Source organism: Drosophila sulfurigaster, chromosome 3 (genome assembly GCF_023558435.1).
Source record: "Drosophila sulfurigaster albostrigata strain 15112-1811.04 chromosome 3, ASM2355843v2, whole genome shotgun sequence".
NCBI lineage: Eukaryota > Metazoa > Arthropoda > Insecta > Diptera > Drosophilidae > Drosophila > Drosophila sulfurigaster.
This window is the reverse complement of record NC_084883.1, coordinates 20551203-20570078: the sequence shown is the minus strand read 5'-3', so window position 1 is coordinate 20570078 and position 18876 is coordinate 20551203. Positions and strand designations below refer to the sequence as shown.

General features: G+C 36.8%; 4 protein-coding genes across 4 annotated transcripts; 3 read left to right on the top strand and 1 right to left on the bottom strand.

Moving 5' to 3' along the window:
• The first annotated feature begins 14546 nt into the window (after window positions 1-14546).
• LOC133842156 (uncharacterized) lies at window positions 14547-15403 on the top strand. The gene is made up of 4 exons (XM_062275139.1): window positions 14547-14751; window positions 14839-15046; window positions 15104-15148; window positions 15207-15403. The coding sequence occupies exons 1-4, from the start codon at window positions 14625-14627 to the stop codon at window positions 15355-15357; spliced, it is 531 nt and encodes a 176-aa protein (XP_062131123.1). The 5' UTR covers window positions 14547-14624; the 3' UTR covers window positions 15358-15403.
• Window positions 15404-15725: 322 nt separating this feature from the next.
• LOC133842181 (succinate dehydrogenase [ubiquinone] iron-sulfur subunit, mitochondrial) lies at window positions 15726-17276 on the top strand. The gene is made up of 3 exons (XM_062275175.1): window positions 15726-15919; window positions 16187-16620; window positions 16680-17276. Exons 1-3 carry the CDS (start codon window positions 15857-15859, stop codon window positions 17071-17073), a joined length of 891 nt encoding a protein of 296 aa, XP_062131159.1. The 5' UTR covers window positions 15726-15856; the 3' UTR covers window positions 17074-17276.
• LOC133842182 (anaphase-promoting complex subunit 15A) lies at window positions 16727-17973 on the bottom strand. Its single transcript, XM_062275176.1, has 3 exons — window positions 17650-17973; window positions 17497-17584; window positions 16727-17440 (listed from the first exon to the last, which is right to left on the bottom strand). Exons 1-3 carry the CDS (start codon window positions 17767-17769, stop codon window positions 17301-17303), a joined length of 348 nt encoding a protein of 115 aa, XP_062131160.1. The 5' UTR covers window positions 17770-17973; the 3' UTR covers window positions 16727-17300.
• Window positions 17974-18134: 161 nt separating this feature from the next.
• Window positions 18135-18706, top strand: LOC133842183 (ubiquitin-like protein 5). The gene is made up of 3 exons (XM_062275177.1): window positions 18135-18292; window positions 18351-18489; window positions 18550-18706. The coding sequence occupies exons 1-3, from the start codon at window positions 18254-18256 to the stop codon at window positions 18591-18593; spliced, it is 222 nt and encodes a 73-aa protein (XP_062131161.1). The 5' UTR covers window positions 18135-18253; the 3' UTR covers window positions 18594-18706.
• Window positions 18707-18876: the final 170 nt, after the last annotated feature.

Here is an 18876-nt window from a genome sequence, read left to right as displayed (position 1 = left end):
CAAAGAACTGGGTCTGCTGTCAGTCAGTCGCATGCGTGAATTGCAGAGGCGAAACAATCAAAGTGTCAATTAAAATATGCACAAAAACAAACACGAAGAAATCGCTTCAACAGGCGTTAAACTGTTGTAAGCTATTAAGAAATTGAGGGACTTCACAAACGAAAAAAAAGGAAAAGGTGCGATTACGAATGTGACTGGGAAAGTGCGAATGCAGAGAAGCTGCCGCTGTGGTCGCTGCAGCAATATTTATAACACTCACGAGTGCCTTTATTTCCGCATGAATCATTTGCCGCTCTGCTCTGCTCGGCGCATAAATTCCTTGTTTTTATTTTCCTTCATTTCCTTTTTTCCTGTTTTTATACCCGCTACAAATACTATAGAAGGGTATTATTACTTTGTGCCTCTAGGAAATGAATGTACCAGGCAGAAGAAGGCATATTCGACCCTATAAAGATATATACATATATTCTTGAGTAGCCAAATCCGTCTGTCTGTCTGTCCGTCCGTATGAACACCTAGCTCTAAATGACTATGTTTTAAGAGATAGAGATATAATTTTTTGTTATGATAGTACGGAGATCAAGTTTGCCCACTTCCGCCTCCGCAAATCAACAAATGAAATAACAAGTGTAATTATGTTGCTTTGTTTGACGATTTGATATATTTTTCACACTATGGTATATTTTAAATGTAGTACCATATCAATATACCAAATATGACTTTTGGTATATTAATTAGGTATATTTTATAATGATTACCGCAGTGTTTTGCTTTCATTAAAAATGGGTAGCGGGTATCTCATAGTCAAGCACACTCGAGTATAGCTCTATTACTTATTTTTTTTGCCTACTCGACTCGCCAGTCATAGTGCTGTGTCCTGGCTGGCTGTCCTGCTCCGACCTCTCCCAGTGCGTGCGGCAGTAGCACTTTTTATGAGCTGTCGTCGTTGTCGTCGTCGTTGTGCCTATGGCCCAACACTCGACGCATAGCGTTGGCATTTTTGGTAGCTTTAACAATGAAATTCCAGGCATTTTATGACCTGAACTCGTATTTTGCCTGTTGAATTTCATCAGCTTTTGTTGTAGTTCATGTGCCTTGCATGCATGTTGGAGGGATCATGTTTTTGAATGGGGCATGATGATGATGATATTCCCCCTTGTGTGGCGTTAATTATGATAAATGTGCTTCTAATAAACTTTGTAGCTGTGTCAGAGACGCTGTCATAAGGTTGCCCTGCCCCCATCGCAATAATGTTTGCTAACTGACCGTATCCTACCAACGAATGAACGAGCGAACGAACGAGCGTCTAAGCCAACTTCCGAGCCACGTTAATGCATTTTCTTGTCGTGAAAACTGTGCTAATGGCATTTCCTGTACAACTGGCCATTAGCACACCAAATGACGTTAGTTCTACTCGATGGTGTTGTTGTTAAGCTGCTGCTGCTGCTGCTGCTGCAGCTGTAATACCTACATGTCCAGGTGACTGACAGAGAGAAGGAGACTGAAAGTAGAGAATCAAGTAGTCAATCGATGAGTCAGTTAAGCAAGCACGTGTTCAGCCCGTGATTGCAAGTTGATGTCATTTGGTGAACAGAAAATACAACTACAACGACATTCACATCTACATCGACTCGTAACACTTTACTCAATGGCCGTTGCATTAACGCTTATTCAATCAACGTTTAACGCAAATTACCTATTAAATCGAGCCTAAATATATCTCTGCGAATTATGGCCATGTAATTTGATTAGATCATAAGCGACGCTGTTAAATGCCCTCCAGTAATCGTGTTTATCTATATATATGTGTGTGTGTGTGTCTCTGTATGTGTCTGTGATAAAATTGAAGCATTGTTCATGCCAATTACACACAGACAACAGACAATACCAGCAAATGCGCAACGTAATAAAGCATTTGCAGAAATCATAGTAAATCAAAATTCCAAACTCGGGTTTTTGTAGCATACTTTTGTGCGCACCACAAAAATAAATTTTTGCTGCTAGTTATTTTTATTAAGGTTGCTTGTTCATTAATTCAACCATAAAAACAACTAAACAAACCCTATAAAAAAGCTCTCTTTTTCATGCTGCACATTTGTTTAATAGTTTTTCTAAAAGTTGTTTTGGCTGGCAGTTATTTTTAATTAGTTTGTAATTGTAACAATTATATCAACTAATTAAATAATAAAATTATTAAGCATGCATAATTAAATAAATGCATTTAGTTGTGTCATAAAAAGACATTAGAAAAAAACTCATACTTTATTAAATTTTCATAATTATGTAACAGAATTGCTGAGTAGTTTCAAAGCATGTATAAATTGTTTAGGGCTGCAAATATTTTTAGCTACTTCAACTGTAATATTTATTTTCAGTTTACGAAAAAAAAACTTAATTTAATAAACACTTAAAATATTTAAATAATTAACCTAATGGGACATATGATTTAATATAATTACAATGCACATTACAAATTTAATTTGCTAATAAGCACAGTTGAAATATTAAAGGTTCTGCGTTTGTTTGCAATGGAATTTAATATTAGCGCACCTTTCGTTGAAAATCCAATAAAGAAATTTAACGTATATATTCAAAAACATTTTTAAATGAAATTATTTCAAATTGAAATATTTACCATCAAAATTGTCGACGTACAATTGTCAACATAACATAAAATATGCATTTGAAATGTCAGCAGCAGTCGTCGAAATCTTTTTGCTTAAAGCATGAATGTTTTCCAATTATTATATAATTCTACAGCACAAAAGTTCATGCTTTTATTATGCAACATGTTTAAGGATTACATGTGATTGGAAATATTTTATAAACTGTTTAAGTAGATTACAAAATTGATTGTTTTCTACTACAAACGTTTTATAAAAGTCTTTAATTATTACAACGATATTTCCTTCAATGAATTGAAAATAAGATTATTTCATATTAATATTTTAATAAGCATTAATCTGATGTGCGTGTTCATTTTATTGCGTCTTTTGCATTAATTAATTAAATGAATTGAAAAGAAAACATTGCGCATACGACATGTGGTCAAGCCAACGCAATGTGCACATTGAGTTTTAATGAAGTGTCAAGTATGATATGATACGTTATTAATGGGGATAGTCGTGCACTTGCTGTTGCAGTTGAAGCAACAAAAAAGGAGTGTCGCAAAATTGCAATTCCAATTAAGATAAAAAAAGAGACTGAATAAATATTTCGAGTGACCACTTCACAGCCTTTTTTTTTTTTTGGTGTGCTCAGAGTTTTTTGAAAATTCAATCTAAAAACAATTGCATAAAATTATGCGCAACAGAGCGAGAAATTAGTTTTTTTAGTGGCAACATTTGCTGCTGTCAACGGTGTCAAGTGTTGTAAGAGGCGAGCCTGACATGACCCCAATTCGCATCCACATGCTACGTTCTTGCTTCTCTTCAATCTTGGGCAAACAAAACCGAGCAGAGGCAGGCAACGCATCGTTTGCTTCTTGCTGCATGTAGATGACGACACTTGCCAACGCGAAGCATCTTCTCTGTGTGTGTGTGTGTGCATGATGTCCTGATGAATTTCATGCCTGGCTTGGCCAACATTGTCTTTTATTTGTGGAGTCTCTCTCTCTCTGTCTGCGTCCCTAACGTGCGTCTGATTTTTGAGTGCCTTAATTATTCAAGTAATCGCCAGTCGCCCGCCCACTTCGCTTTGTTTCCTTTGAGGCAACCCTTTGCTGCCTTGGTTTTTGGCCGTCTTAAGCTGCTTGCCAAATTATATGCGCAATTATGAGCATGTCGCTCGCTGAGCAACAGCTGCCAGCCAAGGACACCATCCGACAGAGCATAGCCAGACAGAACAGGCGATGTTGTTGCTAGCCAAAAAGTTAATTTCAAAACACATTTCACTGAGCTCATTAAGCATACGCCCCCCTGACCCACCCTCCTTCAACCATCCAGCTAAGCAAAGCCAACTTTTGGCTTATTCAAATGACTGAAAAACATTGCGTTTATTTACATTTGATTTGCAAAAGGATTTGTGTTTTGCCATCGACAACAGATTGCTGGATATTCAAATAACTGTATAGTTTTTCAACCGTTCAAACTCTCGTTCAATAAATGTACTTTTGATTTTATTTAAATTCAAATATTTATACGTTAATCGCATAAAAAACCGCCACTCGAAATTTAAGTGCGCTCTTCTTGGCAAAACAAATTGCGTATACGCCACCTGCGCCCCAATAGAACAGCGAAAAGAAAAAAAGCTGCTGGCAGGTTCAATAGCGTTCGACGGCGTCTTTAATGGGTTTTTCGACTGGGCATAAAAAAAAATACACACAGAGAAGCGAGAAACTCACTCCGACTGAGCTGAAAAGCCATTCAAATCGGGTGCATTGCACGTTGGCCATGTACGTTTATCAGCTATTGGCATTGGCATTGGCCGACCAAAAACAAAAAAACAAAACAAAAAGAAACCACCAAAGCAATTTACATTTTGTTTACCTTTAGCATCCCATACCCATCTAAATTTCCCCTTTTTATTTGGTTGTACTTTAGTTGGACAGGTTTTTTTTTTGTTTTGGGTGCCATTGATTCACTGGCCGTGGCAGTGCTTAAGCGGACACCAAGATGATGGTCTGACTTGGCTTTGGGGTTTTCATTTTATATTTCTCACTTCATTTGGGGTTCCAGCTAAATTGTTTGGCATCGCTTCAACACTTTACATACATTTGCATAAACAACAACAGCAGCAGCAATAGCAACAGCAACGCGAAGTCAACGCTTTAATAAACGACCTCGACTGAAGCGTTGCGCCATTAAAGCTCGCTCTCTGTTTGACTTGGCTAACAACAAGAAGAGAAAAAAGCGTAGCATACTTTTCTGCGTGTGAGACGCAATTGCGCCCAACTTTTATGGCCACTTTAGGCAGGTGGCTGACTGCCTCTCACTCTTAGTGAACGTGTATTCTGTGTAGATTTCTTGTCTTGCTGCTGATTATTTGCAGCTTATTGCGTTTATGCGACGCTTATCGCATTCGCATGAAAATCGCATTAAGATTCCTTTTGCCAAAAGGGGCCTACATAAAGCCATCGTCATCTCCATCGCCATCGCCATCGTCATCTGCTTGTGTGCGTGGCATAACTGTGATTTTACTCTACCAGAGCCATTGGCATTGGCTGCCGTTTGGTTGGTTGCTTCTTGCTTTTCCTGGCTATTTACATAGCTCATTGTGGGGGCGTCTTCTGTTGGCTTTGCTTAACTGTTTTGTCGGCAACTGTTTGATTAGCCCGGTCAGCCATGTCACAAAAGTAAATACGCATACGAGGGCAGATACGAAAATGTTTAAGTTTGTTTAGTAATTCAATTATGATACGAATATTTCATTAGCATGCATTGTAATTATTTTTTGTAGTAAAATAATTTACGTATTGTGAACGCATGTCATGTTTATTTAACTCGTGAGCAAAGACTGACCGTGACTTCTTTTAGCATCGCATGTTATAGTTATGTTAATGCTATAGCATCGCTATTCTTGCCATACTATTATGTATTCAGCACTGCCAGCCTGTTAAAGTATTGAATTTCCTGTTTTGCTTATTTGCTCAGCATTCAGTATTATTATTTTTATTGCATACTTTTATGCGCTGTCCAAAAATATATATTTCGCTGGCCTTCTTTTCGATGAAGGTTACTTATTATATTATATTATATATATATATTATATTATTATTATTATAATGCTACCATTTATTTATCTTCAGAGTAGAATACAAATTAAACATAAATAATAAAAAAAAGGTATTCATTGTGCAACTAAAAACTAACTTCACACACCTCTTAAGGTTATCATTATAATTCAAGCAACTATTTATGCTCAGTTCTTGTTTTTTCTTAATAGAATGGCTTTCTGATTTAATTAGTATTCTGCTACGAACAGCAAGCACGCTTAACCTAACCAGCTTAAGTTTTTAATTCATTAATTCACTTTACAATAAAAACGCACCAACTCAAAACTATCCAAATAAAAAAGATGCTACTTTATCACTTGATTCACCCTCGTTTCAGCATTGTTTATCGTTCAAATCTCAGTGATTTTGTGCTTTTGTCTTGTTTGGCTATTTAATCAAGGCCACCAAAGGCCGTCAAATGTGCAAATATTTGTTACTGGCCTGCCTCAATCCTCAACACATAACACACAACACTCTACTCTACTTTATATATATTTGTAAATATGCCATACAGATTCAAGGTTAGTTTACTTTACACACACACACTCGTGTATTTGCACAAGTCAAGTTGATGTTTTTGGCCCCGAAAAAATAACAACAACAACAACAACAACATGTATCTCTTGCTTATCTTTGGTGACCTACTTATTGCCTCATTTATTTATGAGAATTTAATGAAAACTTTCTAGCTAAAATATGCAAATTAATTTGAATAATTTACTGTCCCCTGTGACACGATAGAGCGACCCAAAAGATATTCGCAACTCTGCTCCAAAGGAGCACTCTAAACTGCTGCAACAAAATGTTGTCGTAAAAATTTTATTCAGATAAGGAAAGAACAAAACCAAAGCAAGCAAAAAATACTTTTACGACACATCTATGTTTATGATTGTGTTGTTGCTCTAATAGTAATTGAAATGAATGTTCTAATTTTCATAAATATTTTACGAGCTGTTGTTAGGCTAATTAGTCGGAGCGCCCTTAAAACTTCATGCGAGTTTTTATAACCTCTAAGGATAGACGGGAATTATTGCTTAGTAAAACAATATAGTTATGTCCTGCTGTCAATGTTTCTGTAAAAACACCCAGCTATAAAAATTGAGTTACCCAATTTTATGACAAATCAAATTTTGTTTGAACTTCTAGATTTTATTTAAAAAAATATATATTGCCGAAATGATCTTTAAAGGTTATTTATATAGCAATTATATAAAAAATAAATTGATATATTTTAATACATAAGTTTCACAAAACGAGTATCTCAAAGTCGAGACATCTTAACAGTTGTTTTCTTACATTCTTTTATTGATATGTATATAAAAGTTCTGCTTTTCATAGGCAAAAGTTAAATAATCCCGAATTATTTTACAAGGCGAGTATCTCAAAGTCGAGCACACTCAACAGTTATATTCTTGTATTCTTTTAATACAAAATCTTGGGGTATACATTTTAAAATTCTTGCTTTTATTTGAAATAATAAAAATAGAAGCGAAATGATTGTTTTAAAGTTTCGTTATTAAACAAACAATTTATAATAATTTATATAAAAAAATAAATTAATATATATTGTCATCGAAGTTGAACCTTGCAGTATCTTAAAGTCGAGCACACTCAACCCATTCTTACATTCTTTTATTGATATGTAGATAAAAGTTATGCGCTTCATAGCCAAAAGTTTAATAATCCCAAATTCTAGGAATTGAATGTGCTATTGAGATTGCAAATTCATTCAAGAATTTTTGCATATTCTCTGGAGCATAGAGTTTTATTAAATTGCGTTGATCAAGAGGAGAGTCTTAGGTAAAACCTGTAGAGCAATATTAATTTAACCCTTTTATGCTTTTGGGGCGCTCAAAAAGAGAGAACCTTGGGCAGTTATAAAGCCATATGAAGTTTATGAAGCTCACAAAATTAAAGCTGAAGCAACAAACTTGTTACGAAATTAAGTTGTAAGCCGCTTTTATGGCGCAACCTGAACACCAAAGCACCAAAGTCACGTTAAGCCAGGCATAGTTGCAGTCTCTCTGACTCTTGTCTGGTGTCCTTTAAACGGCTGCTTGTAAGGCGTTCGCACAAAAGGACACTCGCTGAACAATTTTAACGCATTGTTTTGTCTATCCACAGACACAGGCACAGACACAGACACAGACAGATAGACGGCATAGAATGGCAGATATTATGCAGATTCCAAGCATATTTAAGTAGTTCCAACTTTGTTGGGAAGAGCATGAGATTAAAGTTGACACCATTTCTGGCAGCATGGCGCATGGCTTCATTTCGTGTGTGTCCTGGCTCATTAGTGTTGGGCCCAAAAACAGAGAGGTAGAGTCGAGTATTGAGTTTCGTACGTGCTGCTATCTGGGCACAGTGCGTGACCAAAGTATCCATCCACCTTGGGTTACAACAATGCCACGTCTTGGACCGCGTCAAACTGATGCGCTTTTGATAACTTGTTTGTACGCTGCTAACAACTTTGTTGTTGGCCAACAGACGGACAGACGGACAGAACGGGGATTGAGAGTGTAGTGAGAAGGCATGCGGCGTGACTTGGCGACGAGTTGACGCCATCAGGTTGATAAATAGTTTCACAGTTGTCAATTCTACGGCATACAAAATATATATATATAGTATTGTATTGGGACAGCATGGAAAGCCTTGGCATTACACGCGCCTCTCAACCGTAAGTTGATTGAAATTAAAAACAAGCTCAATGATTTTACACACAGATACACACAGCTGACACACAATTGCAGACAGTCTGCCTTTTTTTATTTTTTTTTTTTCTGCTGTCAGCTGAAGCTGAAAAACTCCCACACACACACACAGAAGCACAGGTGGAAAAGTTCTCAGGCGTGTCGCGGTTGATAATTTCTTTTCCGTTTTCCGCATGGCTTTAAAAATTTTACGCCGCAGGCGTTTAAAGCTTCTTTGTTTCTTTTTTGCGCTCTTGTCACATATAAAAACAAGTAAGAAAGTTACAGTCGAGTCTGCTCGACTGTGAGATACCCGCTACCCATTTTTTAATAAAGGCAAAATATTGCGGTATCATTTTGAAAATATACCGAAAATACTTTAAAAATACTAAAAATATACCAAATGGTATGTTTGGTATATCAATATAGTACCACATTCAATATATACCATAGACGGCACAATATACCAGATTGTCAGCCAAAGTAACTAAGACCCTTATAAGTAGACGTTTTTGCCCATACAAAAGTATTTCTTTTATAACTTCCACAATTTTTATCTGATCGCAACCAAATTTTCAGGAATCATAACTACTATAGTTATTATTATATATACCAAAATTCGCAACTCTAGCTTTAAAATTACGCTTGTTATTCGATTTTTTTGATTTTCGGGGGCGGAAGTGGGCGTGGCAAAAATTTGAAACAAACTTGATCTGCGTGCAAACATAACAAATGCTGTCGAAAAAAAATTATAGCTCTATCTCTCGCAGCCTCTGAGATCTAGGTGTTCATACGGACAGACGGACGGACACACAGACACACAGACACACAGACACACAGACGGACAGACGGACATGGCTATATCGTCTCGGCTGTTGACGCTGATCAAGAATATATATACTTTATAGGGTCGGAGATGCCTCCTTCTACCTGTTACATACATTTCCTGCCGGCACAAAGTTATAATACCCTTCTACCCTATGGGTAGCGGGTATAAAAATTTAATGCACTTGAAAGGCATAAGATGAAAATGAACATCAAAAAAAGCAAAGGAAGCGCACACATAAAATTTTCTCGTTGAAATTACAACAAGATTTTACACTCAGTGCGTTTCTCAAGGGTATTTACGAGCTGGACACCTGTCGTCCTAGAAGTGGACAAGAAGATTTTGAAGCAAGTCTTTTGTGATGTGGCAATGACACGAGCTGACAGCCTTAAAACAGTTGAGTTTAAGATTCCTGTGCACTTGGTTCCTTTTAGTTTAGTTTGGAACGAAGCTTTCAAGTGCTTTCAAAGCTGTTGTCAAGTGTAGCAAAGCTTCAAATAAACTTAACATTTACTTCGATTGATTTTATTTATTTTATTTAAAGTGATATTCTATCGCTTTGCTGCACTATAATTGACCTTTATTTGAGGTTATACTATCATCTAATTTAAATTGTTATTCACTCTTAATTACTAGCAAACATTTATTTTGTAATAAAAAAAATACTTTTTTTCTACAAATTTAGAAGTGAAAAGTCTTACTTACCTCTTATTAAAGTGGATTCTACAAGCAGCAACTCCAAAATCTCCGTTCAAGTTTGCAGCAAATTAGATTTTCAGACTTTCCGAACGATTCCAATTGGAACGCGATGCGAGAGTCGTAAATGACGTCACAATTGCCATTCCAATTGCTTGCGTCCACAATAAGGACTTTTCTGCAATGGGTGCTGCAGTTGCCACTTTCGGTTGTGATGGCTTGTGCTACACTTTCTATAATGGTGAACCGAGATTTTGACGATCGGTTGGTTTATACTTATGGAAAACCATGAAATTGATTTGATTTCACTTTTTTTGCGCGTCATTTTTGCAATTGCGTTGAAATATTACAACTTTTCACTACCGTTCTCGCCACGCACAATAAATGAGTGTCAGTGTGTACACACCGATTTGTGCAAAATTCGCTGGCAGAATCGATATCATTTTCGATATTTTAGGCGGTTAACGCTTTCAGCTAATCGAAATCAGTTACATTTGAAATTTGAATAAGAACGAGAGTGATTTATTAAATTGCTTATCAAATGTCATTATAGTCGTAGCATATCTGAAAGCAAAATAATTTATAGAATTTCTAATTAGAAATACAAACTATGTAGCTGCTCTGGTACTGCAGCAAGTTTTTAAAACGCTTTGAGCCATGATTAAGCTCACTTGCAGCTTTCCAAGCCGCACTTGGTAATATCAATTGGCGAAAGTATCACTTGCTGCTGGAGGAGCATTGTGCAGCATGCGCTGCCTGGCAAGCTTTGAAGCTGGCAAGTGCTATCAATTACTTAGCTCTTTGGCAACCCATGTCATTGAGGCTTAATCAATTTAACTGTCAGTTTAATGGCCACTTAGAGGCAGGCACACCTATGCCATTTTCAAGCAACAAAACACAACGCAGCATAACATCAAAAGTAGCAGACGCGTCGTATGCGTAATAATTGAAAAGGCAACAAAATGTTGTAAACAACTTGTAGGCAATTGACGAGCATATACAGCATTAAGTGAGGCGTGTAAAGCGCCATTTGAGTTTGAGTGGTGCAAATTGCTTGCAGAGTCGAGGGTGGTGCGCTTTTAATGATATAGTAAATGTGAGATAGGCGCAAAAACATAACGAGCCATCATCAATCGATGTTTACAACATTTGACCCACAGTCTCAGCCTCAAAGTGGGCATAAATAATTCAGGATATTGAATAACATTGCCTCCCTCCCCTAGCTATTGTGTGTGCCGTCTGTACGTGTGTGTGTGTGTGTGTGAGTGCGATTTATGGCACCCCAGGGAAATGACGCCTTATGAATGTCATTTTAATAAACAGTGAAAGAACTTTGACAATATTGTGTGTACGTGTGTGTGTGTGTGAGTTAGTGTTTTGTTGAACAGTTGGACACAAATCTAAAAGCTATTTTTGTGACGCTTGTGTCTATTGATAGACACACGAGAAAGTTATTCAAGCTGTTACGTATGTCTATCTCTCGTATGTCCCATGTCTATCTAACATATCAGCGATTTTCGCATACGCATATCAATGATACTGATGGAGTGAGAGTCTCTCTATCTAGTCTCTCTGCATGCGTCATGTCTGAAATGGCACACGCAAAACTGTTATATAGATAGACAGCACAGCACAGCACATCACAAAACAGAGAGACAAAAGCAACTGAAGTGGGGGGGCTGCCCCAACTCGTATTCATTGGTTCTCTGTGATGAAAATGTGTATTTGACGCACCACAAACATTTATCAAGTGGTTCGCTCAATTTGGCAAATCTAAACGTCTATGGGCGCTATTCATTTGATTCGCTTTTCCGCACTTTCGCTCGTATTGATTTTGCCAAACAACTTTCGTTGTGGCTTCCACACAAAATTCGTTGCCTACTTTCGGGCTCTGTTTATTTGTACGACGGCAAACGGAAAGTTTAAAGGCACTTTCGGCACGCTCTGCTAATTACCTGCGCTCATCATTGACGTCATTTGCATGCACTGCGAAACTCTCTTCAAAATTTCAATCACAATCACTTACAATAGTCGTTTCGAAGACCCAAAAACTTTAGCCCTTTGTTATGGCAATACTTATGGCATTTTGTTGCCATTTTCTCTGCGTATTTCATTTTGCTTGGCATGTAAACATGGCTGCAGGGCGAGGGGAGTGGCTGAGGGTGCGGAGGGGGGTATGGCACCCACACCTGCGCCATCGCTCTCAACGTTTTATTTAAGTTTTCTTTTTTTTACCTGCATTGTTTATACATTTGCCTTTAATGCAAACTGGCAGTCGAAGCCACCCTCAGTTTATTTTCAACCTCAACTTTTGCGCGATGCTCTGTTTGCTTTAACATTGAAAAGGTTTTTTTTTCGGTTCTGTTCTGTTCGGTTTGGTTTGGTTTGGTTTGGTCTCGGACTCATAAAGCGCTCGACGGACTTTTCAACTTTGTTTTTTCTTTTTGTTTCGTTTTTTTCCTTTTTTCCACCCGCTGAGGTTTTTATTCTTTTTCTGTTTTTAACATTCCCATTGCCTAGGTGAGAATGAGGTACAAAACTTCAGCTCTCGCTTTCTTTCCCACATTCTTTGCTTATATAAGGAGAGCAACAAAGGCATCCCGAGTACGCTTACTTAATATATTATGTACATCGCAGTGGCAGCAACAAAAGGTCAATGAACAATTGACAAAGTCGCATTGCGTTGCGTTCCTGACTCCGCTGCATAAATGGCATTTAAAAAGTTTTATATTATAGTTTGTCGACACTTGGCAAGTGCCATTAAAATTGCGGTGATTCCTTTCCTTACTTCTACTTTCTACTTTGCTGTTGAGAACAACAACTGCGAATTTGACAAGGCGTTTGATAGCGTTGCATTTGATGTTTTCTCTCCACGCTTAATTAAAACTTGGCAATTAACACTTTGTTATTGCTCACTTAAGTGCAGTAGATCATTAAAAACTGTACCATGTCATTTAATTTATGTGTATTAAATTTTATCGCTATAGTTTTTATGGTTATTGAGATTAGTCGTTTGTTCTACAGCAATGAAAATTCAAATATACTTTGTTTAATATACAAGTTAATAGTAATTTTGATTGATAATTGAAATAAATTGTAAGATAATTAGGAAACATAATAAAGTGTAGCTAACACAAAAGCACAATTATAAAAGTATTAAAAATTTAACCTATATTCAAAATCTAAAAGTCTGTTGTATTGATATCAACAAAATGGCCAGACGAATAAAAATAACAACTGCACGTGTTACAAAAGTTCAATTATCAGTCCGTTATTTTTGCACTATATACTATATACATACATATATACTCAAATATTATCTGTTGATTAGACCTTAGAGTACCAATTCAGTGAGAGTCTTTTATAACTAGGGTTAAACATTTGCTCATTTTATTTTGCCATTTATAATACAGCAATTGAACAAACCTAATTATGTTTAAATCATTTTAAAATGCTGATACTTGCAATTGGTTTAACATTTACATTTTTTATATTTGTATTATTAATTGTTTTTATGGTGAATAACTAAACATTTCATCTTTATCTAAGAAATTACATCATTTCCAATTTTTTCTCTTTCCCTGCAGAAGTTTCGTCCGATTTTCCAAACACCAAGTAAGTTTTTCAAATAGATAAAAACTTTGAATATCTTTATAAATAAATAATTTTACAGCCAAATGAAAACGCAGCTGAAAGCAATTACTACAAGCTGGTAGGTGCTTAATATATATAATATATTCATTAATTATTTCAGAGCATATTTACCAATCCAAATAATGCAACAAACATAATTTAAATACTTTTCTTCTCATAAGCGAGACAAACAGTTATTCTAGCTTTTTAAATTAAATAATAATTCCCGACATCACAATTACTACATCGAAATTTTGAAAATAAACTGACAAATGTGGTCACTCTAAAAGTTAGTAAAGAATATCGATTGTCTGGCATTTCGATAACATCAACTTTATCAGATAGTTTACTTAGAATAAAGCTTCATTTATTAAATTTTATGTAATTTCAATGCCAAATCATTTAAATTTTCAAAATATTTGTAACACATTAAATTATTATTAGATAGTGTTTAATACGCTCTTATGATTAAAACTTGCATATGGTAGATATGGAGATCTGAGGAGGAAATTATTATGACCATTAACAATCGTCTAAAAAACTTTACTGTATATATTTTAAGGAACAGATTAACGTCCACAAATATTGGCATTGTTCCAATATGCGATTAAAATATTATGAAGATATATTATATATATATTACTATAATAAATCAAATATATGAATGCAATAATAAAACTTTTCAAAGACATACGATAATTAATTTTATGCAAATATATGTAAATATATTCCCCAAGTCCTGGTAACCTTTAATTGCCGCAATCGATTTAAATTTAACAATCAAATACGTAGTTTTCTATATTTAATGGCCTAAAGTCTGCAATCTACTTATGAGTAATGTCTGTCTTTTGTTTGTCTGCTATCAGCTAAACAAATTGACCAAACAAACTAACAAAAATCGAAGTTATCAGTCGTTATCTATATCCATATTGCCAGTTGATTAGACATGAGCGAACCAAGCCATGCGATTTTTGTAAACCAATTGCTCAGTTTATTTTGGCACTTGAAATGAGGCATTTGTTTTCCTAAGAGAGTACACTAAATAAAAGGTATATATTTCAAAATGTTAGAGTTTTGGATTGGTTTGTCGATTGCATTTTCGATATTCTTCATCACATCCATGGTGGTTATGATGAGAAGGCGTCAAAAGGACGCCAAAAACGTGGGCTACGTCATCAATGATACCAACAGTGAGTAATCTTCTGAACAAATCTTTAACTGCACCTTTTATCTTTGAACATTTAATTAACTGAAAGTACTTCCCCTATGCACTATAGTACCTGTTACAGTCACCTCGGCTACACACACAGCTCCTGGGGGAATTCCACAGACACATTATCAACAAGGACCTGTTACGCATTTTATGCATCCTGCTGCACCAGTCACACAATATACACCAGCTGGTGTTCCAATGACAGTTTATCCACCACCACCCAACTATCAGCAGTCCAATGCTTATGCCACATATCCATCACCAATATCTAGGTAAATTTATGGTCTGATAATTGCTTTTGATACTTATTAATAATATTATTTTTGTAGCCAAATGACAGTACAGTTGACGACAGTGCAAGGACCACAGTCCAGGTAGGTCCTACTATTTAATTAATTAAAGCAACTAAAATCTTTCAACAATTCCTTCCAGCTTAAACACCAGCAGTCCAACCGTACAACAGCGTTTGTTAAACAATGAAGCAGCAGCTGTCTCTGATCCTAGCGTGCTTCCAAGCGGCGAGGAGAAACGTGCCTTGCACCAAATGCACTCTGGAGCAGTAGAATCAGTTAGCCAGATATAAACACTTTTGTAATGGCCTTTATAAAATAAATTTGGCAAATACAAAATTTCCGTTTGTTTTAATTTTTTAAACTGACCCGCCCTAACATGGTCACTCTTACAGCCACTCTTGCTTATCAACTATCGATAGTCGGAACTTTCGATTTCAATAGCGGGACGTTGCCACATACTTTAAACGATTTTAGTGTTTAAATGAAATTTAAAAGGTTTAATTGGCATATTATTGATCTTGAAGCATAATACAACCATTTTAATTACTAGCTGCACAATTATGAAATGAACTGCAGATTTCGAGTACTCATTTTAACTACATATCTCAGCTGGCGCGTATGTGTGACAGAAATAAACGATAGTCTGGCAACACTGTACCTCAGTTCTTCTTTGCCGTGCAACTTCGATTGCAACCGAAATTTTCCAGACGGGAAAACACAACGATTTGTTTGATTTTAATTAATTAATTGCAAACGCAGTGTCGTTTCAATTTAAATAACAGTAGAAACATGTTGGTCAACGAGGCGAGACAAGTGCTAAGCCGCGCCAGCTCCTTGGCTGCACGTCACCAGGTGAGAAAGAAGCCAACGTCAAAAAGTTGTCTCCTGATTTGTGTGCTATAAGAGAGGGGGCGTGGCGGAGGGGGTGTGTTTGTACAGTGGACAGTGTCATTATATAAGATTAATTCCAAAAAATATTTAGTCAAAACCAGATAATTTGCGATAAAATTCCAACTAAAATTTGGGGCGCATATTTCGATGATTATGTAAACGTTTTTTTTTGCATTGCGTGATACGAATTTGTTGCTAATTTAATGATTATTGTTATTATTTTTGCAGCTGCGTGCTATCAGCAACACAACGCAGGTTGAGCAACAGGCCAAGCCTAAAGAGGCTCTCGAACCCCAGATCAAGAAATTCGAGATCTACCGCTGGAATCCCGATAATGCCGGCGAGAAGCCTTTCATGCAAACCTATGAGGTGAACATGCGTGAATGCGGCCCCATGGTGTTGGATGCTCTCATCAAGATCAAGAACGAAATGGATCCAACACTGACATTCCGTCGCTCGTGTCGCGAGGGCATCTGCGGTTCCTGTGCCATGAACATTGGCGGCACCAACACTTTGGCCTGCATCAGCAAGATCGATGCTACCAGCTCTAAGCCACTGAAGGTTTATCCCTTGCCTCATATGTATGTGGTGCGTGATTTGGTGCCGGACATGAATAACTTCTATGAGCAGTACAAGAACATCCAGCCCTGGCTGCAGCGCAAGTAAATACAAGGTTTTAATCTGCAGGACTCTTATTAACACACTCTCTCCCTTGCTCTAGAAATGAAGCTGGCGAACAGAAGGGTAAGGCACAGTATTTGCAGTCTGTTGAGGATCGTTCCAAGCTGGACGGTTTGTACGAGTGCATCTTGTGCGCCTGCTGCTCCACCTCGTGCCCATCGTACTGGTGGAATGCGGAGAAGTACTTAGGTCCCGCTGTATTGATGCAGGCTTATCGCTGGATCATTGATTCGCGTGACGAGAACACTGTTGAGCGTCTCAGCAAGCTTAAGGATCCCTTCAGCGTGTATCGCTGTCACACCATCATGAACTGCACACGCACCTGTCCCAAGGGTCTGAATCCTGGTCGCGCCATTGCCGAGATCAAGAAATTGCTGTCAGGTCTTGCCTCGAAGCCGGCGCCCAAGCTGGAGACGGCAGCGTTGCATAAGTAAATAGAAAGAGAGCAATTGTTTCTTGGCCTATAGCAACCGCAACTTGTTTGTACATCCTTTGACGCCCCTTCAACAACAATATTTTTGGCTTATTGTTTCTAATTTATTTAAGCTTAAAGTAAAACGACATTTGTTAATACAGTTTGTAAAGGGAACCTTTGTAGTCGCAAGAACGTAATTAACTAAATGGTGTATCTATGAAATGCGTTGCCCAATTTTCAATTTTCTTAGGGAGCTGTTGGCGATGTCTCGTCATTCATTTGTATGTCATCGGCTGAATAAAAGTCCTGGGTGACTGGAATAACACGGTCGTTGGTCTCGTCGTCTTCCTCGTCGTGACTGTCTGTATCCTCACTATCATCGTTTGCTATAGGAAGCACAAATTGTTAATAAACAATGAATTTATATTGATTGTTTATTTACCATCCTCGTCGTCGGTCTCGATGCCGGGCATAGTCAGCACCTTGCCAAGTGGCTGTAAGTCCGTGGCTGCAGTCTTCAGCGATTCACGCTATATGCCATGGTAAATTACACAAATAAAATATATATAGGGAATTATATCTGATCAGACTATACCCAATTTCTGCGCTCATCCTCGTAACGCTTTGTTTGTGCCTCGTCGTCGGTGGCGACGTCAAACCAAAAGCGATTCGCCACCGATGGCTTAAGATTGGGAAAGAATGGTATCATTGACATCTTAGGATTTTCAATCAAAGTGTGTTTTCCGTTTAATTTTTGTTTATATTCCTTTTGTTTTTGCAAGCAAAATATGTCGACAGTCCGGTAACTTCGTAAGTGTGTACATGCGAAACATCTGCAGTTATCGATTAACGCTGTTGTTAGTGTTACTACTTTTTTCGATTTAACATTTTTCCGAAAATTACTATTTTGCTTTATTCGATGTATAGATTCAAATAAATGTAATTTGTTTAAAATGTGTTTAATATTTGGAAAAGAGTATAATAAGAACTAGCTCGGTATTTCTATATTGGTATATCTGCGATAAAAGAAATTGAATTTGAAATACATTGATGGTTTCCATAAAAAATCGATGTTTTACAAAATGTGATTTTGCCATCGGTATTTCTTCACTTGTTATCGTCGGCAACTCGCATATCGAAAACATACATATTTATTATTGCATTGAAAGGTGAACAATAATAAACGTCAAAAGCAAACTATGATTGAAATAACCTGCAACGATCGCCTGGGGAAAAAGGTAATGTAATGCTACAATATAGTAATCAGTTAATTAACGTGCATTATTGACAATACAGGTGCGTGTGAAATGCAATCCCGACGACACCATTGGCGACCTCAAGAAACTGATTGCGGCGCAAACGGGCACAAAGCATGAGAAGATTGTGCTGAAGAAGTGGTATACGATCTACAAGGATCCTATTCGTCTATCCGATTGTGAGTAGTCATTTATTTATATTATGAAGATATTTTTTGATAAGATGATTTCACGTACAGATGAAATTCACGACGGCATGAATCTGGAGCTGTATTACCAATAGATTGGACTGGATCTAAATACCAGCTCAAAAGAATACGAAACACCTTTTTTTACTGTCTGCTATGTAAACATAATTTATAGAAATAAACGATTATAAAGTTTTTAATTAATAAATTGAGTTATTTTTATATTCAAGTTTTTAGCACACTTATTAAGCAAAAGTTTTAAATGCATATTGCTTTAAAAGTAATCTTTAATCCTTTACAATCGTAGAAAATATAATCTTTATTTAAAAGTAAATCAAAAATCGGAGTAGCAGTTTTTGCAAATACCAATAAAGTTTG